The 24,871-nt window shown below is 60.8% G+C and overlaps 1 protein-coding gene across 1 annotated transcript; it reads left to right on the forward strand.

Annotated features, from left to right (window-relative positions):
- The first annotated feature begins 10,718 nt into the window (after nt 1–10,718).
- YTHDF1 (YTH N6-methyladenosine RNA binding protein 1) lies at nt 10,719–24,586 on the forward strand. Its single transcript, XM_043553485.1, has 5 exons — nt 10,719–10,967; nt 11,139–11,163; nt 12,160–12,239; nt 19,866–21,386; nt 23,242–24,586. The coding sequence occupies exons 1-5, from the start codon at nt 10,941–10,943 to the stop codon at nt 23,266–23,268; spliced, it is 1,680 nt and encodes a 559-aa protein (XP_043409420.1). The 5' UTR covers nt 10,719–10,940; the 3' UTR covers nt 23,269–24,586.
- The last annotated feature ends 285 nt before the right edge of the window (nt 24,587–24,871 follow it).

Consider the following 24,871-nt stretch of genomic DNA (forward strand, 5'->3'; position numbering starts at 1 on the left):
GGAGGCGCGGAGGTGGAGGGGTGTGGGGTCTGACCCGAGCGAGACGAGATGGGGCCGGGCACCTGCCCCAGCACGCTCGCTCACCTTCCACGCGGAGCTGCCTGAGCCCGGCCACAGCCGGGAGCCCCTGCTGCCGTAGGTCAGCCTGCACCTGGGCCTCGCGTCCAGGGGGCCGGCGGCTGCCGCCTCGTCCTGGAGGAGACCCGTCGCTGTCCTGGCTACACCAGCTCTCAGCTGCCGGGGTCCCGGCGCGTCCCAGAACCCTCCTCCTGTCAGAGGCCCAAAGCCACCCAGTGTCCCGCGGGAAATCCCCGCACGGCGAGTGGCCGAAACCAGGCAGCAATCAGCATGGCCCTGCACCCCCTTCTCTGCCCCATCCGGCTCCCAAGGCCAGAGTGGCCTGTGGAGGGGGGTGCAGCAGGGACGCAGGAGGGGGAGGGGTGTAGCTCAGGGGCTGTAGGGGGTGGCCTCCTGCAGGAGGAGGCCGTGGGGGCTGGACCCCGGATGGGGCTTCCCAACGTGTTGGTCTCCGGATATCTGGGCCCTCGTCCCCTCCGTGATCCCGTGCCTGGGATGCAGAAACACTGTTAGCTTTGGCCATTTCAGCAAACCCCAAAGGGGCTTTTGGGGGGTTCCCTCGGGGGCGGACCCTCTGTCCCTGCTCCACCCCCACCGTCAGATGGACAGGGAGGTGGGTACCAAGTCTCCAGCCTACTTTTCCCTCCAGAGAGAAACCTGCAGCGCCCAGGGTTGCTGTGGACGCTCTGGACCTGGGGCCCAGACAGGCTGGGACGACCCTCCCAGGTGGCCCTGGGGGCACCTGTGTCGTCTGTTCCCTCCGGCCCTACTGCTGTGGGGCTGGCTCTGGCGAAGCAGTGTCCCACAGAGTTTCGCGGATCGGGAGGTGGGGGGAAGGAGGCGTCTCCCCGGGCGGCTGGGGTTCGCTGCCTGAGCCGAGGAGGGGCGTCTGCGGGAGGCCCCGCGCCCACTGCCCTGCTCATCCACAGCCACGCCTGGAACTGTCGACACAAAGGATCATCCGTGTTGTCTGTATAAGTAAATAAAGGGAACTAGGGAGGTAAAAATGGCTAGCACATGCTCCTTCTGGAAATACCGAGAACACCGGAAATATAAAGAAAATAAGTCACTGTCTGAACCAGCTCTGTGGCCAGACCAGGGCCAGCTTCCGGATCTGACCTCGCCCTGCAGCCACGCAAGATGTGACCACGGTGGGGGGCTGCGCTGCACCCCTGCACGTGTCGCTGAAACTCTCTGTGAATCTAGAATTATTTCAAAAGAAGGAAAAAAGCACCCATGGGCGTCTGGCACTGAGACGAAATCACTGCTCTTACCACCCGGCTGCTGACTCCCAGCCAAGCTCCACTTACTGCTCTCTGCCCGCTCTCCCCTCCTCTGCCCCCCTCCCCTCTGATCCCTCTCCCCTCCTCTGCCTGCTCTCCCCTCTGCCCGCTCTCCCCTCCTCTGCCCCCTCTCCCCTCCTCTGCCCTCTCTCCCCTCTGCCCGCTCTCCCCTCCTCTGCCCCCCTCCCCTCTGCTCTCTTTCCCCTCCTCTGCCCCCTCTCCCCTCTGCCCTCTCTCCCCTCTGCCTGCTTTCTCCTCTGCCAGTTTTTAATCGGGAACAAATGTCTGTCAATGCCTTGGAGGACTCACCTTGACCACGGGGGTGCTGTGTCTTTACAGTGAAGTCTTCCCAGGTAAGATGATGCCAGATGCGGGGTGGGGGGGAGTGCCCTTCATCAGCCCAATCATTTACAGATGGGGGTCTGAAGATGATCTATGCAGTTTTCTCCTGGAGCCAGACAGGACCCTGCTCTGCCTGGATGATTCGGAGCCAGCTGCATTTGAGGGGAAGGGCCCTGAACCAAGGCCTCCTCCCCACCTGTGAAGGGCTGGCCGGTCAAGGTAGGAAAAGAGAACATGAGAGAGAGGGGCCAGCTCAGCATCACCCCCCCCCCCCCAGTGCCCACCTCCTCCAAGCCAAAAAGCCACCTGAGAAGGTTCTCACGTGGAAGGCCTGCGGCGTGCTGTTCACGCCAGCGCTGGCTTCCCTTTGAGAAGATGGGGGCCAGGCCCCCTGGGCGGACGTGTCGACTGACTGGACACATCCCCCTGGAGTGAGGCTTCCGAGGCCAGCCGGAGTGGGTGCAAAGGGGGAGGGGGAGGAAGCTGAGCCCCCGGCTCTCAGCCCAGCGAGGCCTGGAGGCGACCCACCAACCCTGTGAGACGAGGCAGAGGGCCCTCTCTCGCCGCCCGTCTCCTCGCTGAGAAAAGGGCTCCGTGAGCCCCCCACGCAGGGGCCAGAGGCCTGGCTGGCCCGGGAGCTCCCCCACCTGCGACCACAGAGCGAGGGCTCCAGGCGAGAGCACAATGCCCCTGACAAGCACACTGGAGGCCCAGGGAGGCTGTGGCCTCTGAGGGGGCAAGAACGGGCGTGCAAGGTGGCAGCAGAGCCCCGTGCCCGGACCCCCGCACACACTCGCCCCTGCGGCGTCCTCACCGCCGTCGGCCTGAGACCCCGCCCTGACCCGGTGCTACAGCCCGGCCCTTGCCGACGGTGATGGGGGACCCCGTCCCGGCAGCTGACGCCAGAGGAAGGGACCCACGGCCTCGTGGCCGGCAGCACAGCCTGAGCATGACCGACGCTCACGGAGCCGAGGCAGCCAGCGTGGGAGGGCGTGAGCCACACCCGCTGTGGTTCTCTGTGGGGTCCGCAGAGCCCAGAACCGTCCCACAGAGGCCTGGGGAGGCAGAAGAGGGGGGAGGGGGGGGGGCTCCTTTTGGGTCATCCTCACAGAGGATGCTCCTGTGTCACCCCACCCTCTTCACCCCTGCATCTTACCTTGAGGTCTCTGGAGCGGACCCTGGGGTGTCAGTACTTTGGTGGGGGGGCCTGCGGGGAGCACAGGGAGGGAGTGGGCAAGCCACCGATCCTGGGTGTGCTCCTGAGGAGTCATCGCCTGGGCAGCCCTCTGGGGGCCTTGGATCCCGCGGGCAGGGGTGGCAGGGCACGTGGGTGCAGGGCTGAGGGCACATGGGTGTGGGGCTGGAGGCGGTAGGGCACGTGGGGGCAGAGGCAGCAGGGCAGTGGGAGCGGGGCTGAGGGGAGCTGCGGGCAGAGCCGCCAGAGGCCAGCAGGGGGCGCGTGGGAAAGGCGAGCACCAGACAGTGGGCCTCACCCTCCTCTCCCCACCTGCTGAGGCTGAACCCGCAGGACCTCAACCTCACCCCACGGAACTCACAGCCTCAGGGCTGCCCATGGTGACCCGGCCCGAATCACCTCGGGCTCATTTAATCAGATTATTTCCTGGCACGAGTGGGCCCAGGCCTGGGCGGGACAACCGGCTTCTCTGTGAAGAGAGTTCAGTAAAGCTGAGCCCGGCTCCCTCCTGCCCCTTCCCCAAGCCTGGGTGCCCCTGGAAGCTGAGCCAGGAGGGTGGGGGATGGCCTGAAGGGCCAAAGGCAGGGGCAAGGCCTGAAGAGGAAGGAGAGAGGTGAGCAGCAGCCTGTCACCCTACTGCCCCGCAAGCCTGGGGATGTCCACTGGCCAGACGTCCACGGGCCTGTTCTGCTGTGCGCCACTGTCTGGGCATCGTCTGGAACCTTGAGAGGGTCCCACATCTGGGGCCAGATCCCAGCCGAGGGACCCAGGGAATTGTCGGCTCAGCTTCAGGAAGGGCTGGATCAGGGAGCTCGCCCACCTTTGGTAGACAGCTCTAGAGAGAGCAGAGCTGACAGGCCGCACCAGTAAACAGGCCTCAAATTTCCCAACAGCGTGCAGGCAGAGGGCCGAATGGATTATAGGGGCTCAAAACCGCACGCTCTCTCTCTCTCCCTCACTTTGGATTTTCAAACTCCATTGTTTGGGGCAGAGGTCTCACATATGGGGTCTCAAGCAGGGGCCCTGCAGACAAGTGATGGCTTGGCTGGGCCCCACATTCCCCCAGAGTGAGCATGAGGTTCAGGGGAGCCGCAGAAGGGAGGCACAGACCACTCGGGAGCCCAGGGGAGGCTTGGCAGGGGAGGGAAGGAGGGGCTGAGCGTGCCTGTCAGAGACGGGGAAGGGAATCACAGGCAGAGGCAACAGCGTGGTGGGGGGTGGGGGGGGGTCGTGCCTGTGGTTGGTGTGGTGGGGACTGGAGGAAGCACAGGAAGGTGCCGGGCTTGTGTGGGGCGGGTCATGGGGACCCTAGAGCCAGCCAACAGGTGCCAGCTGAGCAGCGTCAGGGGTATGATGGGCGCCCAGGCTCCGCAGACACCCTCCTCTGTGCGTCTGAGGTCTGGGCCTGGGTTTGCACGCCAAGCATCATCGCTGTGGCCGGGACTTGCAGCCACAGGTGACAGAAACACAAAGCTTTAGCGAAAATGAAGTGTACTGGTTCCTGTGACCAAAGCACAGAGATGGACCGTTTCCGGCTTATCCTCTGCTTCCCTCTGGGTCGCGTGACTTCCAGGCCAACGTGGCCGACAGCTCCCGCATGTTTGGCTTCTCACTGGTGGGGAGAAGGGGGGGGGGCGTCTCATCTCCAGGCACAGGCCCCGTCCTGGGCTGGGGCTCGCAGGCTCCAGAGGGGTCATGTGAGGTGCCCACTTGTAAACCACAGGGACCGGAGGGAATCTTCCGGAAGGGCGTGATGCCGTGCACCCTGCTCCAGGCCCCCACGCTCACCTTGCTTGCAAGGGCTGAGGGTCCAGCATGATTCTCCTCCATGGTCCCAGGACCCACCCGGGGGCCAGACGCCTGCCTCCCTGTGCCCTGCGGGAGCCTGGCCAGACCCCAGGCCCCTGCCCAGGGTGGGCCCGCTGTTTCATTTCTGCCCCACCCGCCCACCCTCCCCGGGCACCTGGCTCAGCCCCTGCCCCCCATTCTCTGGCCACTGACTTTTGTGGTCCTCCCTCTTTGTGAACCCCTGGTGCACAGTCTTCGTGGCACCCTGACGCCCTGTGACCCAGGGCCTCCCTCGGGGCATTGCACCCAGCTCAGGCCGGAGCTTGGGGTTTTTCAAGCTCTGTGGTCAACATCTTCATATTCTCAGTACTTTTGTCTTTCGCCTTGTGTTTTGTGAAGTGACATCCCACGGGACGGTGTGGGGGTCTCCCTGTTCCTCTCTCTCCCCAGGACCGATTCCCAGCTGTCCACTCCACTGTCCTCTGTCCGGTCCCTGCTGCCACTTGTCACCCCAGCAGGGGTCTGGGTGTGAACAGAGGGGCGCCGAGTCATGAAGATGGGCTTGGGGAGCCTGCAAGGGTCTGTGTTCTCCCTCTGAGCAGCCCCTGCCCCAGGGAGTGTGACACAAGCAGCAAGCAACAAACGCTACAAGGGATGCAGAGAAACGGAGGGCCCCTCCTGCTTTCTGAGCGTGCCGAGAGCCACCCCCCCGGCTGCAGCCCAGGTGCGCCCTGTCGGACCCAGCAGTGCAGTGCTTTGCCACAGCCCGCGTCATCCCATCACCAAGGCCAATGCCACCTGAGTGGGGACAGCATTGCAGAGCAGCCACCAGCAGGGGGCATCCCCACCGTGCCCCCCACGCCCGCGAGACATCCGGGCCGCCACCTGGCACCGTCTTTGGGGACAGAGGAGGCAGAAGACGCCTTCTGCAAAGTGGAGTCAAGATTCTAAGAACGCCGCTCCCGGGAAAGCAGGGAGGGAGCTGACGGGCACAGACTGGCACGGGGAGGGGTGCTGCCGGGCTCTGCGGGGAGGTCACGCAGAAGGGCGGAGCCAAGGGTGCCCGCTGACGACAGGACAGGCTGCAGGGTGCCGGCAGCTGGTTCAAGTCGTCCGGCTGGCCGTGGGGGAGCGCTCTAACTGCTGGGCGTCCAGCTGCTCCAGGAACCCAGAACCGGCTGGCTCTCCGCCTGCTACCATGCGCCTCCCCCTGCCAGGCTGTCCACCAGTACCGCACAGGGCGGTGGACACAGGCCTGGCCACCGAGGGCTGCCCTCGCAGGGGGCCTGTGCAGTCGCCTTTGCACCTTGACTCCAAGTCCTGGCTGGGGAGTTGCTGTCCCCCGAGCCTCAGTTCTGGACGGGCCCCAGAGGCCTTCCTGAGGCCAGGCCGGCACCCCTTCTGCCTGCCTCAGCTCCAGTCCAAGGTGACCTGTCTGTCCCCACCTGTCCCCGCTCTGGGTCACCGGGCAGCATCTGGCTCATTCTCTGTCCCCGTGCCTGGCTGCCGATACACAGCAGGTGCTCGGGGAATAAGCTGGGCTACTTTCCAGGCTCTGTGGGTGCTCCCCGGTCCCTCCGCCAGCTCCTCAGGGCAGAGACTGCCTGGTGCCCTCAGAACCCCACATGAGCAGGCCGTGTAGTAGGTGCTCAATTAATGTTTATGGAATGAACGACCCAGTGAAATATATAAAAAGGGGAGGTTTGAAAACTAAACTGCTGTGAATCACAGGAGGCACATGGAGGTTACTACTTGGGCGGGGGGGGGGGGACCTGCACGTCTGGAGAACATGGGCGGGTTTTGTCGGGGGTGAAGCCACTCCACGGAAAGCAGAAGAGGGGTTTCTGGAAGGAGGCCACTGACTGGGGATAAACTCAGAGCTGAGAAGGTGACCAGAGAGTGACTGGACACCGGCATGGGTGTCCTCGTTACCTGTCGGGTGGACAGGCGTGTTGGTTTTGCAGGCCCCAAAGCCTGGTTGTTGGGTGAGGAGAGTTTGCTCCCGCCGGGTGGTCACCTGAACTCAGGGCCACCGGCCATCGGGCCCCACCCCGATGAAGGGATGGGGCTGGGATGAAGGCCTGCGTCCCTGCTGATGAATCAGCACGGCCCCTTTTGGGGGCCATCTGCCAGATCTCACATCACGTCGCGGCCAACGCGAGTGCCCTTTGATACAGTGGGTCTGCCTACGGGTATCTCCCTCCGGGTGTTGTGTCCCCGCACCAGGAAGCCCCGTGCAGCGACGCCAGAGCCTGAACAGCCCAGGAACGACCTGGGGAGGGATGAGGGGAGAGCTCGGTGGGCACTGACGCGTTCCGTGAGAGGCAGAGCTGTGTGCAGGCTGAATGGTGGGGCAAGGGACAGACAGATGGACCCGTGCTTACATGTGCAGTCAGGGTGGAGGCCTAGGGAATACCCCAGCCCCACTCCCGGAGGGTTCCACCTTGTCCGTTCGAGTACAAAGGTGAGGTGTTTAACCACATGCCTACATGCCTTTGAAATAAACGGGAAATCAAAACAGCCCTCTTCAACACCGGCAATGTTTAGAAAACCCCGTACCAGCAGGGTACGGCCGGGGGCAGGCCTCTGTCTAAGGGTGGAGGGCCCAGGACCAGCTGGGCTTTCTCTGCCACTGGGCACATGTGGCAGTGAGACGCGGCAGGAGGACTCAGCTCCTCCCTAAGGCAGAAGGATGAGCAGGGACCACGTGGGGGACAGGAGCAGAGTGTTCCAGGCAGTGGAGAGAGCCTGTGCTGGTCTCAGCACAGACCCTGCGGCTGGGCCGCCCCTGCTCCACGGGTCCCTGCACCGTTCCAGAGCCTAAATCAGCCGGCCCCAGACCTCTTCCCTGCCAGGAGCTGCTCCGTCCCTAGCCTGCAGCCCCCGAGCCTCTCTGTCCTGCAGAGCTGGGCTGGGAGGGTCTCCACACCCCTCCCCGTGGCTGGCCCGTGGCGGCGGCCCTCTGCACTGGCAGAAAGCCCAGCTCCAAACTACGTAATGCCATCCCTCCTGGGTCCTCAGGCCTGGCAGAGGGAAAGGCTGGGGCTGGTCTAGAGGGCCTCAGCCTTCCGAGCTGGGCCTGCAAGGTCCCCAAATTCAAGCTACCCCGGGGCCCCTATTCTCTCCGCTGGCTGCCACGCACCACGCCGGGCTCTGGGCGGCGCCCGCTCCCCGTCTCACTGAGACTTGGCACTGAGCACTGCTGGACCTCTGAGCCGCTGGGGTGGCAGGCAGCGGGCCTGCACGATGGCTATCAGATCCCGTGTGCCCCTTTCCTGGCCAGCAAGCTGGCATGATCACACCTCCTTCATTTCAGAGGCCTCTCTTTCCACATCTGTGGGTGGAACTCAGCCCAGCCCCTGGAAGCTCTTCTCCAAATTTCCCAGCTGATATCACCTGTGGATCCCTGCACTGAGCTGAATAGTGCTCCCCCAAATTCACACCCACCCAGTGCCCGTGACTGTGACCCTATTTGAAAGCAGAGTCTTTGAAGATAGAATGAACTTAGGATGAGGTCACCCGCATTGGGTTAGGGTGGGCCCTAAATCCAATGATAAGTGTCCTTTTAAGAAGAAGGAGATTCAGAGGCACGTGGGTGGCTCAGTCGGTTTGCCAGTCAAGCGTCTGACTCTTGATCTCAGCTCAGGTCTTGATCTCAGGGTCGTGAGTTTAAGCCCCTCGTCGGGCTCCACACTGGGAGTGAAGCCTACTTCAAAGATAAATAAAATACAAAATAAAAAAGAAGAGGGAGATTCAGAGACACGCACGCCGAGGAGAAGGCCGTGTGACGGTGCAGGCAGGGGGCTGAGGAGGGCCTGGGGCTGCCAGAAGCTGGAAGAAGCAGGCAGGATCCTCCCCTGGTGGGACTGCATCTCTGACGACGCCTTGGTTTCAACCCCGTGACACTGATTTTGGACTTCGAGTCTCCGGAGGGAATACGCCCCTGGTGCCGCCGGCGGCCCGGTTTGTGGTGCATCATCATCACAGCAGGCCACGGACGCTCACACAGTCCTGAGGGCTCCATCCAAAAAATCGCCGACGCTCTGAGCCGCTACTCCCCCCAGTGCGGTGCGGCTCCTCGGGCAGGTGCAGGTGAGGCCGGCGGGGAACAGCCAGCACTTACGGGCCTGCCCTGATGCGACGGCTGTACGTACGCCATCTACTCCTCGTTGGAATCCTGGAACGGGAGACTTATTCTGCCCAAAACAAGGACAGAACGGAGCACAGGAGGGTGAAGGAGCCGTAACCAGCCGTGCGGCCCTAAGCCACCGTTGTGACCACCACCCTCTCCTGCCTGAGGGAGGTCAACTGGAGAAAGGAGGCGCCGGGGCTCCGAGAGGGCCGAGTGTCCGGGCTCTGACCACTGTGTTCTCCTGGCTCTGGGTCACAGGCATCATGCTGTTCCAGGCCCCGGGGACGACGATGCCCATGCGGTATGTCCAGTCTCACCTATGCAGACAGCAGGAATAAGACAGCACTAGGTGCCCCCCTCCCCCAGCAAACGATCTTACAGGCAACCACAATCTCCATGTGTCTTCTCCATGCCTGCCACCTGTTGGACGTGGCCCGCCCCAAATGCCTGACTTCACCTTAGTGTGAGCTGTCCACGGACCAAGTGTTTCAAAGTCCTGCTGGACCCGGATTCATCTGCAGGGCATCAGATCTTCCTCTGGGCCTTGTGCCCAACCTGCCTTTCCCATCCTTGGGTCAGGCAGGGCCCCGGGAGATCCAGGGACGAGCAACTTGGAGCAGCGCACTCCCCCGTGGCCCGCCCACCCACCAGGGCCACCTCTACCTCCTCCTGCAGCCGCTGGAGATGTTGTCTGGTGCCCGGCTGATCCTGCCTCTCCAGGGCCAGTGCAGGCTCTGAGGCTGTCTCGGGTCCCACTATGATCTATGATCCCAGCAGTCCCCATCCACCCTGCTTAGTGCCTAACCTGCCTGCTGGCATCTGCCTTGGCCCTGCTTTGGGGAGCGATCCTGTGATTCCCCGGCCTGAGCCGGCATTCCAGGCCTCTCTCCTTCATCACAACCAGCGCCCAGATCTGGGGCTTGTGATCTTACCCACCAGTGCACTGGAAAGAGAGCTGGAAAGGGAGCTCAGAGACCCACCTGGAAGCCACAGTGGGAATTGGCCACAGGGGCTCTCCAGCAAGGGATCGGGGTCCAGGCTGGGGACCCTATATTGGGAGGGGTGGGAGTGAGTGTGGAATGAGAACTGGACCCCTTTCAGGAAGGTGGAGCCAAGAAGGGGCTGTGCGGGGGTAAACAGACACCAGAAAGCCCCCTTGCACGTTCTGGACCAGGGCAGGGTGTGGGGCTGAACTCGCTTTTCCTCCCTGTGGTGAAATCTGGGGTCAAGACTAACATGCAAACTGGCGATAAACTGGGGAGCCCCCTGGAAGCCCAAGGGAGCGCTGGAAAGGCAGCTCCCTCAAGGAGGCCCAAGCACAGGGCTGGGGGGGGGGGGGGAACAGCTGTTGCCACCGCAAAACTTAGGAAGCCCAGGGGTGCAGCCCCACGGCCCGCAGAGCTCACACCCAGGCTGCCCCTCTGAGGGACGCTGGTGGGGCGCCAGGGGCGAGCGAGCTGCAGGGTAGACGGGGGTCCAGCCCGCTGTAAGCGGCTTTCGGTAGGCGGTCGCACGCGCCGGCTCAGCTTGTTCAGACCTCGGGTAGAAGCACGAGCGGGGGGCGTTGGGGCCCACGACCTGCGCCAGCAGCTCAGGGTGCAGGCGCCGGGCCCGGCAGGTGCAGCCCCCGGGAGGCGACCCGCCGCCGCTTCCCGCCCGGCCCCCCGCGGCGCCGCCGGGTGCGCCCACGTGACTTCCCGGGCGCGTCCCGCCCCCCCGCCGCGCGATACCGGGACCCGGGCGCGACATCCGTCCCGCCGGGCGAGGGCGCGCAGGCGCGGCGCGTGGCGGCCCGTCGGCGCTCCCGGCCTGCCCCGCGCGCGCTGACGTCGCGCAGCCTCGTCCCCGCCGACGCCGCCGCCGCCGCCGCCGCCGCCGTCGCCGCCGCCGCCATTGGAGTCGGCGCCTCGTCAGTGCGTCCCGTCCGGGCTCCGTCTCACCGCGCCGCGCCCCGCGAGCGGCCCGCGCGCCCAGCAGTCGCCGCCGCCGCCGCCCGGCCGGCGCCCGGGGAGGAGGCGGCGGGCCCGGGGCCGCGAGAGCGCGGGTGACAGGCCCGGCCTCGCGGGGAGGCCCGAGCCGGCGGGCGCCCCGGCCCCGCGCCGCGCCGCGCCGTTCATGAAGCATGTCGGCCACCAGCGTGGACCCCCAGGTAGCGGGGCCCGGGGGCGCGGGGGAGGGCGGCCGGGGGCGCCCCGGGGCGGCGGGGCCCGTTCGGGGCCGGAGCGCGCCCCACGCCCGGGAGGGGTCCTCGTGAATAACTTTGTGTTTCCCTCTCCCCGGGGTCCCGTCTGCGCGCACGACCCGGCCTGCGGCGACACAGAGAACAAAAGGACAGGATACTAAAGGTGAGCGAAGTTGGCGCGGTCGCTGCGGGTCCTGGATGGAGGAGGCGGCGGGCCATGTGGGGGAGAAAAGGTCTGGGAAGGGCGTCTGGAGCCGGACGCTTCTCCTCCGTGTGCTTCCGGGAGATAGATGTTAGGTGGCGATACCGGGAGGTTTAGCAGCTGGAGATCGGGGACTTTTCAAGGAGAAGTAAGTAAAAGGGTGGCGGGAGGCATCGCGTCCTCCCTCCCCGCTGCAAGATGGTGGACTTGAGTGGGGGAAGGGAGGGAGGCAGGTGTGCGGGGCTGGCCCCGGGGGCCCTGGGGAGCTAGCTGCGCACCCCAGTAGTTAGAGCCCTAGTGAACCGGGCCTCGGGAGTCTCTGGTGATGTGCTGGCTTAGGGTGAACCCCCAAGACTCCCCGTCGTGAGAGCCCGTAAGTGACACTTCGTGTTTACTTGGAAGACTTTTCAACCAGTGTGTGTTACTCGGGTGTAACCAAATATGGTTCATCATGTTTTAAGACTGGAAAGGGCCCAGCACTTTATTTACCTTTCCTTTCCTTTTTCGGCTGAGCGTTGAAACAGCGGAAAGTGAGTGGAGAGCTGGATAAAAATGAGCTCGGAAGCATCTTTCGGTTACAGCCTGGCCCCCGCTGCCCGGGCCGGAAGCTCCCGGTTCTTCTCCGTCCCCCCACTCGCAGTGAGGCCTTTGCAAGCGCCGTGGTTGCCTCCGTAGTCTGCTCAGGCCACACCATCATCCCCGAAGCCCAGTTACAAGCTCTTGGTTATTTTGTCAAGTTCTACCAAATTATGATCAAATTTTTACCAAAAACATGAAATTGTTGAAAGTTGTGCCTTGCCGTCCTAATCGTGTAGACGTCAGCTGGGTACTGTGTTCTTTCTTAAGTAAAAGCAATTTTTAGAAATCGAGGGACGTAGGCTTTACTGTCTTTGATTTCCATGCTTAAAGGTAATTTTTTAAAATTGAAAGATAACATTTTGCAACTTCTTGTTCTAGTACAAAATGGTTCTTTGCATCAGAAGGATACAGTCCATGACAATGACTTTGAGCCCTACCTTTCTGGACAGTCAAATCAGGTGAGCTTTTTTGTTCTTTATTTTTTTTAAACCTGTATCTTTATGTTAGTTTTGAGTCTCGTGATGCAACTTTCCTGCTACGTTTCTGATTTTATCGTCCTAAACAACAAAGAAGCACCACATAAAGTACTAGCAACAGAGAGCGTGCTGAGGATGTGCTCAGAAGACTAGCCTTGAGTTAAACATGGGGCGTGAGTGTGGGGAAGGCGGCGCGCCCCGGGAAGGAAGGTCCCGCTGGGGCCGTCTGCAGGGGGACTTCTGTCGTCCTCAGCGCCTACGGCTCGGTGATGCACCGCCGTGGATGCGGTGCAGGCGTGTGTCGTTGTCTGAGATTTCCCGGGGAGTTATTTTAGCCCTGGGCAAGGAGAATTGTGGTCCGGGAGAGCATCTAAGAATCCAGCTCCGGAGCCAGACTTTGGCCTTGGGTTCGGATCTTCACTCCGCTGCCGTGTGACACTTCCTCGGGTGGCTCGCCTCTTCTGTGCCTCACTGTCCTTTTGTAGAAGACTGGCTGTGGAGACGGCTGGGGAGTCGTTGGGAGGATGGCAGGCAGTGCTCGTCAAGCTCCGACATGGCACCTGTACAGGGCCCAGCAGGTCGTAGCTGCCCGTTTTTCTTCGGTGTTTCAGAGTTTCTCCACCGTGGCCCTGTGGGCATTTGGACGGAAACAGTCTTTGTTTGAGGGGCTGTGAGTCGTGGGGTGCTGAGCAGCCTTCCTGGCCTCCTCCCCCTACACGCATACCGGTAGGACGAGCAGAAGTGTCTTGATGGCGTCTCCTGGGGGCTGACTTACACTGGGTAAAGCCACCAGGCTAGTTGGAGTTCAGGGTTAAGCATAGCGTCCACCACTTTTAAAACATACTACGCGTGTTCGCTTTGGAATAAAACCAGGCTTTGCCTCTTCCCTGGGGTGGAATGAAATTAGTTTTCTTGCCAGTCTGCCCCTTTCTGAAGTGTCTTAGAACTTAAAACTTTTCCCTGTCTTCGTCCTTCTTTTTTTAAAATGTGTATTTTTGAGAGAGAGAGATGGAGAGAATCCCAAGCAGGCTGCACACTGTCAGCTCAGCCCGACCGGGGCTCGATCCCGCAAATTCGGAGAACATGACCCGAGCCAAAATCAAGAGTCGGAGGCTCAACCTGATGAGCTCCCAGGTGCCCCTGTCCTTACTGCACTGGGCCAGTCTGCAGTCAAGGTGCCCAGGACACCCTTTCTAGAGCCCCTCCCCTTGCACCCCCCCCCCCCCAGGACCCACCCCTCCTCTGGGCAGGGCCAGGTGGGGCAGAGAACTACCCTGGCCTCGGTGATGCATTGTCGGGGTAATGGCAAGAAGTTGAAGGAGTACTTTATTTTTCCCTTACGTGGTCTGAATGCTATGGCGGTATCATGTTTTAGGCTTTGGCCAAAGAAAGGTGAGGGGAATTGTTTCACTCGAAATATGTTTTTATGAGGCAGGCGCTTTCATGTTATTTGGGCGGATTTCCTTAGAAGCAGAGCAGATGATTTTCTGTCAGGAGGGTAACTACGGCTGTTTCACCCCGGGGAAGCCAGCTCGGAGGACGGGGGTTGGGTGACGCTGCAAGGGACAGCCTTAAAACAGCCCTTTGTCCTGGGTATTGGTGTGCTTTTCAGCAAGATGGTTAATCACATTACTTAAGAGTAGATTCGTGATCTTTTTCGTTTTTTTGTTTATTTTGAGAGAGCACACATGTGTGAGAGCTGGGGAGGGGCAGAGAGAGAGAGAGAGAGAGAGAGAGAGAGTCCCAAACAGGCTCTGCACCGTTAGCCCAGAGCCTGACACGGGGCTTCAGCTCACGAAACTGACGTCATGACCTGAGCTGGAGTCAGGAGTTGGACGCTCAACCGACAGCCACCCAGGGGCCCTAAGAGTAAATCCAGGTTCTTGATTGAGAACAGATTTTCCAGACACGCCCAACTGTTAGAGTGTAGAATGCAGGTAACACGGGAGAGCTCTTAGAGCCTAATTTTCCTGGTCCTCTTGTTTTGTGGATGAAGAAAAGGGCCCGAGAGGCCTGGTTTGCCCGGGTGGTGGAGCCAGTTTGTGGCAGAGCTAGGTTCTGGACTAACTGGGGGGAAGAGATGGTCTCTTCCATGCACACAGCAGGGGCTCGTTTGGTCCTTGTGTTTGTTGCTACTTTCTTCGTTCTGGCCACCACGCACGTGGCCTCCTTGCAGACAGAAGCCACTGGGGATTGATGACACCTCTGGGTTTGGGCTCTGCTGGCAAAGGCTTCTCCTGAGGACAGCTCTGTGTTTCGGTGTTCCAGCTCCCAGACGGGAGGCGCGCCATGGGGCCCGCCCGACCGCACGTGAGTGAGGGACGGCGGTGGCTCGTGTGGCCGGGAGCAGCGCACTTCAGTTGCCAGCACTGTGCTTCTCTTTATTGAGGTGTTTTGGACATGTGACAGGTGGCATGTATTTGAAGGGTGCCATTTCACAAGGGACTTTGCCTGTGTACCTCTGGGGCCGTCACCGCAGGGAGGATGGTGACGAGGCCGTCAGCCCCGTGACGCTTTTTTTTAATATGGGTGTTTGTAGTGGCAAGTTCGAGGCTATTTCTGTTTTTGTGTTTTATGAAGTTTTAATACCGGGACGATTTGGAAAGTGTTTACAAGCATGCTGTTCAGGCTAGTTCAGCTTGTAACGCCCCACAACGGAACCAGGGTCCTGGGTGCGGGAGGGCCTTTGGGCCCTCGGGCGTGCATTTGTGCCTTCCTGGTTGTCCCCGGGAGCATCCTGATGTAGCAGCCCTGCATCCCCTCTGTGACACGAAATACATGTTAGCTTTAGGAGATGGGTGGGGGGAAGTGCGGGGGAGCAGACGGGCTCTGGGTGGGGGCCACACGGTGTGGATACTACGGACTGAACCGGATCACTCGGTCGTCAGCAGACGCGCTTGTTTGCCCAGGCACGTCTGTCAGAGACGCAAAGGAGTGGAAGCAAACTTTTCTAGTTTATTTCTCGATTGTGTTCAGTTCGGTTGTGTTCTGAGTGTGATAGGATGTTTTCGCTTTATGGGAAAGTTCTGCAAGTTTTCCTGTTCCCGTTTTCAGTGCCAAGCACCGTCATGGGTTTATGCTTATTCTTCTAGAAAGCTGTGATGCCTCTGACGCGAGGATTGACTTCCACTTTGAGCAGAGCCACTTGACGTGCTGGGGTGTGTTTTCGCAGTTGAGGGTGTGGTGGGCTCCCACCTCCGTTTCCAGGACCTGGTGTGCCCCATCCCAGAGGTTCCTTAGGTGGTCAGGTTGAAATTTGTACCTTCTCGCTCTCTGCAGAAAGCGTCTGGCCTCGGGAGGTGCTTCTGTTCATAAAAAGACCAGCTCGTCTTGAAAATCGTGCTCGGCTGTCATCCAGGGTTTCTGTCAGGTTTGGGGGTGGTTTTCACCCCGCAGCACAAGGCCAGGCTAAACTGATGCCCTGTTGGGTGGGCCACTTCATGTGGAGAGCCTGGGGGCCAGCTGGCTCATGGCTTGCTCTGTGCTGGGCAGTTCTGGCGGGCTCGAGCGACTGGGGGAGTTAGCAAGGAGCGCGTGGTCTTGTAGGCCGTGGCCTGGCGCGGGTTTCTTGTGGTCGTGTCCAAAGGCTGTGGGCTTCAGTGATGGCGCCCACTCAGTGGAGACCAGCCATCGCGGAGTGTGGCTGGTGGGGCCCAGTGGGGTCTTCACATACTTCTTGATGTCAAGTTGCTCAAAACGACGTGCCTCATGGGGCGCCTGGGTGGCTCAGTCGGTTGGGCGTCCAACTCTTGATCTCGGGGTTGTGGGTTCCGGCCCTGTGTTGGGCTCCGTGCTGGGTGTGGAGCCTACTTAAAAGAAGAAACTACGTGCCTCGAGCTGGACACAAAGGCAGAAATTCTCTGGCGTCAGAAACTGTGCTCCTTGCACGCGACCCAGCCAGCTGAGGGACTGCAGTCCTCTTGCACGGAGACACATGCAGCCAAGCCTGTGTCCCCGGGGCTTCCCCTGGGTGCACCTGCTGGGCCCCTTGCAGCTCTGGTCCCTTTGTCAGTCTTCATAATCGCCGTGGATACTTTCCACTTCTACATAATTTACTTAAGCGTAATTTCTAGCCGTTCAGGATGAGTTTGTTTTTTAACGTGACTGTACTTTACCAAGTGTGAAAAAGTTTGAATTTTAGAATAGGTTCATTATTGTGTTTTACTGTGGTTCTTCAACGAGAGTGACGCAGGGATCACAGACAGAGACTTGGTGGAAGTCTGTTTTGTCTGGAGAGCCCATTCTGTCTGTGATCTTGGACTTGGCCACAAGGAGGCGCCCGGGAGTCCGGTGTTTGTCAGTCTTTCCTCGTGGAGCCTCAGCTTGCCTTGAAGAGGAGTCCGCCTCGCCTCCCTGTTTGGGGGCCCTGCGTTCTAGCAAAGGCTACAATTAGACGGAGTCTCGTATGTGGGAGCGTCCGTCAGGGGGATGGTTTTACCCGCACTGGCCTCAAAAAGGTTTTTGTAGGTCCTGCCTCTTCCAGGACGCGCAGCGCCCCTGCCTCGAGCGGCTGCCTGCAGGGAGGGAGAGTTTCTGCCGCTGCAGCGCCTGCACCCGCACCCCCGAGACACCGGCCTCCAGTTGGCAGCCTCGGGGCGCGGTGGGTCGAGCCGAGGAGCGTCCAGGCGGCAGCACGTGTGTCTGGAGCCCGCGCTGCGGGGCACGGCCTGGCCAGTCGGGGCCGCCGTCCGGTTCACCTATGCGGGGAGGAGAATTTCAGTTTTGCCGGAAGTTAAGGCCAGAGCATTTGGGCCCTATGTGCTGTGGACGGACGGACGGACTGACGGGGACCCCTTCCTGTGCAGCACAGCCCGGGAGGTGTGGTCCGAATAGCAAGCGAGAGTAAACACATCCGGGTCTTCTCACGGGACGAATGACTGACCGCACGTAGGTTCGTACACTGACTTGCTTGGCTTTAGTGCTTTGAAGGCAAGACGGCCGATGGTGCAGCAAAGAGCTGCCGGGAGGACAGGGGTGGAGACCGAGTCAGGCTCACGGCGCTGAGGTTGCCGCACGCGGCCCGCCAGGTGGCCTGGAGCCAGTCGTGTCCCGGGGAGGACAGAGGTGAGGACGGACGGACGGATGGACGGAGGCCGTGGGCAGGGCTGGCGTGGGAGTGCCGGGCCTGGTGCGCGTGGGGACGGCTGCTGGTGGGCCTGCGGCCGCTTGTCAGGACGCCCCTTCATCTGGGGCCTTGAAGCGAGGAGTCTCCGTTCCTTTTGCTATAAGAGCCGTAGCGTTGGAGGAAGATCTGTAGTCCAGGTGCTTTTATGACTCTCCCGTCCGTGCTCACCGTGACCCGCCTGCACTGACGGGTCCCAGGAGGAGAGGGTTAGGTCCACTCAGGGCCACCACTTCTCTCCCAGACGCCCTCCTGCCGGCAGGCACTCCCGTGAGCCAGGAGGGTTCAGGGGTGCCGGCTGGCTGGCTTCCTGTTCCTGGGACGGTCCCGGCTGGAAGCCTCCGAGAAGCGCCTGTGCACAGCGTGGTCAGGACCCGGAACGCCAGTTCTGTCCAGTCCACAGCAGGACTTTAGATGAACTTGGAGGGACGTTGAATGGAGAACACAACGCATGATGGTTTGTGTCCTCAGTTACGTCCTGCTACGGGTGGGGCTTACCTGTGAGTCACGAGTGAGGTGCTAGCCCCGTGTGAGCCCCGTCTGTGGGTGCTGAGGTCAGGCGGCAGGCTTAGCTCTTGGGGCTGCCCCTCGCCTCACAGAGCACGCCCTCTGCCCGAACCTGGTGATTTGTTCTCCCTCCTGACCGGCCCCCTGGAGAGCGTCTTTGAGGGCCCAGGTTGGATGCAGGCAGACAGAGGAGGTTACAAGAAGGGGCCGGAGTCACTGACGTCCTTTCTGGGGAAGGTAGCTCCAGTTGTGCCGCGGCTTATGGGACATTGATGATGGGGCCGGTTCGTTGTCTGTTTTTCACCCACTGAGCATCTCCGTGATTTTTATTACTGGGAAAGTCCTTGCCTTTTAAAAAGTGATTTTTGCAGTTGGCTGCCGTCAAATGGAGCAGCCAACAGGCAGGAGCGGCGATGCCTGAGATCCTGCGAATCCTCGATGGGATGGGGCAGCAGGAGGTGGCAGTGGAGACCGACAGCCAGGAGGCTGGGTGACCGGCGTCACGTGTTGGGCTGGGACTGCTGAGGGACCGGCCTGTTCTCCAGAGGGTCCTCTGGGGGAGCGGGGTCTGGAGAGTCCCACGCCTTCTCACGGTGGCAGAGCGCAAATGCTTGTTTGGCATTCTGGCTCTCCCTCCCTGGCGGCCTCAGCCCGGCTCCCGCCTCTGTGGGTCCCTGGGACTGTGCCGGCCAGGACAGCGGTGTTCTCACGTGATAGTCGGTGCAGGGCTGGAGGAGGAGGTCTCTGGCCAATGCTCTCCTTGTCGAACTTTCTGGTTGTTTGTAGAGGAGGGTAGGGGAGAGGAGGGGGCCCACTAAGCAGTCAGAAAATGGTAGCATGGGCTGGAAAGCTTGCTGCTGCCTCCACTCTTGTGTTCCTTTATGGCCTTGCCACTCCTTAAGCCAGCTGCCCTGGGCAGGAAGCTTGCACCCCTCCCCTGCACCCCTCCCCTCCTCCTACCACCCACCCCTGCCAGGAAACCATCTACATCACCTGCCAGTGGCATGGCCAGGGGGCCCCAGCTGTGGCCAGAAGCCCGCTGAGTCTCTCCCCAAGGAGATGCCTTGCCAGAATGGCTGACCTCAGGTCTAAATCCACACCCTGGGCAGATTTCCTGAGATTCCGGAGGTGAGTCTCTGCTGCCTCGAGGGCAGTCCAGCCGCTCGAAAAGCCCCCTCTGAGGCTCCAGCCGACGCACGGGTGTCCTCTCAGTAAGGAATCCCAGGTGAAGTTGGAGCCCGACGTGAAGGCTTCTCCAGCTCAGAGAGCAGGCAGGACACGGAGTCTTGGCCAAGGAGCCGGCCGAGGCCTCCGTGCTGCCTGACGCGCGATGAGAGCCAAGGCCACGCCTGGGCCGTGGTGGGGATGTGAGATGGCGAGGCCCCTTTGGACTCGGAGGTGGGGGTGGGCTGGCAGGAAAGGCGTGTGGGAGGGGCCTCTGAAGCGGCCTTTGATAGAGGGGGTGGGAGGAGCCCGTGGGTCCGGCGGAAAAGGGTGTTGCCCGTGAGCCGGGACCCGCGGGGACCCGCAGGAGCGTTGAGCAGTCAGGGGGGCTTGAAACCAGGCTGCCGGGCAAGCCGCCCTGTCGCCCCGAGCCCCCCGAAAGCCGTCTTGGCCTTCCCGCAGCTGTTCTCCCCTCCCGCCGTGCCTGCGGCGCTGTCCCGTGTGCGGGGTCGGCGGCGTCGCCGCTCCCCACTCTGGTTCCCTCCCGCGTGAACAGTGTGCTGCTTGAGGGTGCGGGAGCGGCTGCAGGTGGACTGCTGGCGGCCAGTGCCGGGGCGGCTGGGCCTGGTCGCGTCACGCGGACCCAGCACGCTGCAGGTGACCACCTGGCTGCTCTCAGCCCTTGCTGTGTTCTCACTGGGTGGCCTCGGTTCCTGTGGGGGGTGACGGTGCCACGCAGCCCGCCTGGACCGAGGCAGGAAGTCTCCGAGTCGCGTCCTGAGAGCAGTCTAACCCGTCCCCGCTTGTTTTCCCAGAGTAACAGTTACCCCTCCATGGCGGATCCTTACCTGTCCAGCTACTACCCACCGTCCATCGGATTTCCTTACTCCCTCAATGAGGCGCCCTGGTCCACTGGAGGGGACCCTCCGATCCCGTACCTCACCACCTACGGACAGCTCAGTAACGGAGACCACCACTTCATGCACGATGCCGTCTTCGGCCAGCCCGGGGGCCTGGGGAACAGCATCTACCAGCACAGGTTCAATTTCTTCCCCGAAAACCCTGCCTTCTCCGCCTGGGGGACGAGCGGGTCTCAGGGGCAGCAGGCTCAGAGCTCAGCCTACGGGAGCAGCTACACGTACCCGCCGAGCTCCCTGGGTGGCACGATCGTGGACGGGCAGACGGGCTTCCACAGCGATACCCTCAACAAGGCCCCCGGCATGAACAGCCTGGAGCAGGGCATGGTGGGCCTGAAGATCGGGGACGTCACCACCTCTGCCGTCAAGACCGTGGGGTCGGTGGTTAGCAGCGTGGCGATGGCCGGTGTCCTTTCCGGGAATGGTGGGACGAGCGTGAATATGCCGGTTTCAAAGCCGACCTCGTGGGCTGCCATCGCCAGCAAGCCGGCAAAGCCACAGCCGAAAATGAAAGCAAAAAGCGGACCTGTCATTGGGGCAGCCCTGCCCCCGCCACCTATAAAGCATAACATGGACATCGGCACGTGGGACAACAAAGGGCCTGTGCCCAAGCCTCCGGCCCCGCAGCAGGCACCGGCCCCCCAGCCTGCCCCGCAGCCCCAGCCGGTCGTGCAGCCTCTTCCCGCTCAGCCCCCCCCTTTGGCCCAACCGCAGTATCCGAGCCCTCAGCAGCCACCCCAGACCCGCTGGGTCGCCCCTCGCAACAGAAATGCGGCCTTCGGGCAGGGCGGAGGGGCCGGCGGCGACGGCAACTCTCCTGGAAGCACTCAGCCTCATTCTGCCCCCAGTGTGGAGTCCCACCCCGTTCTGGAAAAGCTGAAAGCGGCCCACAGCTATAACCCTAAGGAGTTTGATTGGAATCTCAAGAGCGGCCGCGTGTTCATCATAAAGAGCTACTCGGAGGACGACATCCACCGCTCCATCAAGTACTCGATCTGGTGCAGCACGGAGCACGGCAACAAGCGCCTGGACGGGGCCTTCCGCGCCGCCGGCAGCAAGGGGCCCGTGTACCTGCTCTTCAGCGTCAACGGGAGCGGGCACTTCTGCGGGGTGGCCGAGATGAAGTCGCCCGTGGACTACGGCACCAGCGCGGGGGTCTGGTCTCAGGACAAGTGGAAAGGCAAGTTTGACGTGAAATGGATTTTCGTCAAGGACGTGCCCAACAACCAGCTGCGGCACATCAGGCTGGAGAATAACGACAACAAGCCGGTCACCAACTCCCGTGACACCCAGGAGGTGCCCTTAGAGAAAGCAAAGCAAGTGCTCAGAATCATCGCTTCCTACAAGCACACGACCTCCATCTTTGACGACTTTTCTCACTACGAGAAGCGTCAGGAGGAGGAGGAGGAGGTGCGCAAGGTGAGTCTGACCTTCTCGCGCTCGAGGTCCGGGCGGACCGGGGCCGGGGCCGGGGCCGGAGCCAGAGCCAAGGCCTCGTGCTCGCCGGCTGGGGCCCGGCGACCGCCAGGTCCCCGTGGCCTCGGGCAGGGCCAGCGGCGTCTGGGCTTGTCCGGGCACGGTCACCGGTGGGGGGGGGGGGGGGGGGGATGGCGCGTAAGTGGGGGTGACCACGCAGCTTTGCGGTTCTTAGGGAACAGGAGCCCTGGGGCCATGGTGCAGAATTCTCCCTGGACACTTAGAAATAACGCCTGTGGACTGGGGTAGGCCGGCGAGGCTGCTGGGGCCGCGGGGGGCTACAGGCCCTGCCTGACCCCCCAGGGCACCGCCCTCCTCGCCCGGGAAGCTCTGGTCTGGAGGCCGTGGCTTCTTTTTCTCCTGAAAACCCATTGCCTTACAGGTTTTGGGACCTTGAACTCTCCCTCCGGGTGGCAAAGAGGAGGTGGGGGCAGAGTGGGTGTGGAACGCAGGCCTCCCCTAACCGGAAGTGAGCATCTAGAACCCGGGGTGCGAGCCGCGAGTTGGGCCTCCGACGTAGTGCGTTCCCCTTCGGCCACCGAGAACCTCCCGGAGCCTGAGCAGTTCCGGCCCGCTGAAGCGAGTCTGCCTGTGCTGCAGCGGAACGGGGCCCGTGGCCGTGAACTGGCCCAGGGTGGGAACAAGGACGACCAAGCACACTCTGTGAAGCTGGCTTGTCGGAGAGAGTTCACGCTGAGGTTTTTTCCTGCTGTTTTGATATTGAAACATCCTTTTTTAAATTCAGCGTCAGTTGACGACGGTTGGTGTGCGGTCCTGTACCGACAGATGCGTCACGCGTCTGTGAATGGCAAGCGTCCCGGAGCATTTTTAGCCGAAAGGCCTGTAGCCGATGGCGACGTTAGCAGTGTTAGGCGCTGCACATAGTGTAACCAGCACGGTTTGTAAAAGTTGGAAAGCTCATTGGTCCTTCTTTCGTTTGTAGGGAAAGGAGAGGGGCGTGTGATTCATTTCCAGTTACTGAGATCCTGTATGCTCGCTCTTTTAGGTGTAGAGTAAAATACCGAATTGCTGAATTTGCAGGGATAGAGCAGAGATCACTGGTCATGAAGCTTGGGCTCCTTGGTGGATTTCAGCCTGGCAGCAGGCTTTGTGTGGCTGTGGTTTGTCTCAGATACGCTTCCTGACTCGCTAGGTTCTGGGAGTTGTGACGAGGCTAGGGGTAAATTTCTGCCTGTAACCGGTTGCCGTTTTTAAGGGTCTGGGGTCCCAGACCTGAGTTGGCCAGTGGGGTTGGGAAGAGAGAGTGTCGAGTTGGTCCGTGGGAGGCGTGCCTGCAGGCAGACTCGGGGCACTCACGGCATTACGCTGTTCCTCCAGGGAGCTTGAGAGACGTGCGGAACCTACCAGAACTTTCAGCAGTGTGCTTCTTCCTTAGACCGCTGTTTGCGTGTCTCCAGTGGAGTTTAGTTGCAGCACTGTGAGGAAGGACCAATGTGGTTTCTGCCCCTATAGATGAGAAGCCAGCCGGGCGGACGTGGGGAGAGACCGAGATGCGTCACGGGCTCGTCAGACGTGCTCTGGGAAAGATGGTTCCGGGTGTGGTAGGAAAGAGACCCGGCCAGAGAGGACTTGCGTGGAGCAGGTGGACGCCGAGGGCTGGGCATAGTTATCAGAGGCCCGGGGCGCCCGCTGGCGTGGCCTGGCTGGTCCCCGCGGGGGGTGCAGGCCCAGATGGGGGCCACAGCCCACAGCGCGGCCCGGGGGACCTCACTTTGGAGGGAGTGTGCGTGGCGTGTTCACTCCGTGTGTTCAACTCTTCTCCTTTTTCTATTTACAGGAACGGCAGAATCGAAACAAACAGTAAGGATGAACCAGTTTCCTCTGTGTTCTAGCGTCGGACTGAAAGAGTTGAAGAGAACGTGTGCTTGGTGCTGTTGTCTCGTGCGGGGCCCGACTCGTCGCACCTTTGCTCATTGTCTTTCATTTTTGCCCAGATGGATCTGCGTTCGTTTGTACTTTTTCTATGGATTGTCGTATTCTAGAACTCACTAATAAAGGAGTATGTTTTCCGTCAGCCTATCAATCAGACCTAATGTGAGATATAAGTATCCTTCAAAAGCAAACCAAACAGAAAGCCCTAATACATCTGAAAGGTGGTTTTTTTGGTTTTTTTGGGGTTTTATGCAGAAATTATGTTCTTACTTTTCTAGTCAGTGTCCTTTAACATGTTTACGTGGACCTCATTTCTCAGCCCTTTGTTGCTTTATAGCAGACACGAGAAACCATGACTGGTTTTGGCGTTTACTGTCTTCTGTTAAAATACTTCTTTTCAAAATGTTGAAATCAACAAGTTAACGATCACCTCATTTGGGCAGTTTGCTATTTTTATTACCTGTTATCTGTCTAAAACGCTAATCCGTTTGATTTTTCTACTAGACGAAAAGATACGTTTTAGTTTTCCAGATGTGGTGAACGTGCCCCGTCGCACGGAGCGCCATCCACCCTCGACTGGTCTCAGGCGCCGCGGCCGCCGGGTCCCTCGCGCTGCTCTCCGCCCGGCGGGGTGGAAGCGGCGGCACGCGGAGGGCCGGGCTCAGCGGGCGGCCGTTCGAGCTGTGTGCGTCACCCCACCTGCCCCCCTCCTCACCCGACAACCCGACGCCCTTCTGAGTTTCCTGCCCACGATGCTGAGCTTTACACGTCCGATCCGCTGGTGCAGACGGAGCGGCGGGCGATGCTGCGGGCGTCGGTTTCACCGTGCGCGTCTGGTTTCTCTTTCCCGTTGAATGGGTTAAAAAAAAAAAAAAAAAAAAAAAGCAAACAACAAAAAAAACCTTTTAGAAACTGAATTTGCTGTCCTGTTCTGTGGACCGAGGGACCTTGAACTGGCTGCCACCTGGAGTCCGAGTCAAGCATGACCATGGTGCTCACACCTGTCGCTCCGGCACGCAGTCTGCACGCGCCCACTGTAGGGGATCTTCCTGTTTAGAGAGCAGATACCTTCCGAAAACTATTTACTCCAAAAGACCCTCTGAGTTAAAGTTTAAGCTGTATTATTTAGACTTGTATTTAGAACGTGTCACTTTCTCTGAACTGTTCCTGCCTGTGTGGAGTCACGGACAACATCGGATAACTTTTCCTCTGGAGAATACAAGCCTTAATAAACAATACCTATTTAGCAAGTCTGGTGTCCTCATTCTTCACTCCCCTCTCACGGGTTGGTGGTGGTGGTAACTGCACAGCCAGCTGCGGGGGGAGGGGGTCGCTGCCCCAGAGCCCGAGCACGATTCTCCGCGTCCGAGACTCTAGTTCTCGTCTGCCGCAGGGGAGCCGGCGACCGAGACCGTCGATGTTGTAACTTCGCTCACCCCGCGCTGTGGTTTGTGGGAAAGACGGAGGGACTGTTTAAAGATCCGGTTACAACTCCGAGTTCGTAGTCCCCCCCGGCGTTGTGCTGCAGGCCTTTT

This window comes from Prionailurus bengalensis, chromosome A3 (genome assembly GCF_016509475.1).
Source record: "Prionailurus bengalensis isolate Pbe53 chromosome A3, Fcat_Pben_1.1_paternal_pri, whole genome shotgun sequence".
NCBI lineage: Eukaryota > Metazoa > Chordata > Mammalia > Carnivora > Felidae > Prionailurus > Prionailurus bengalensis.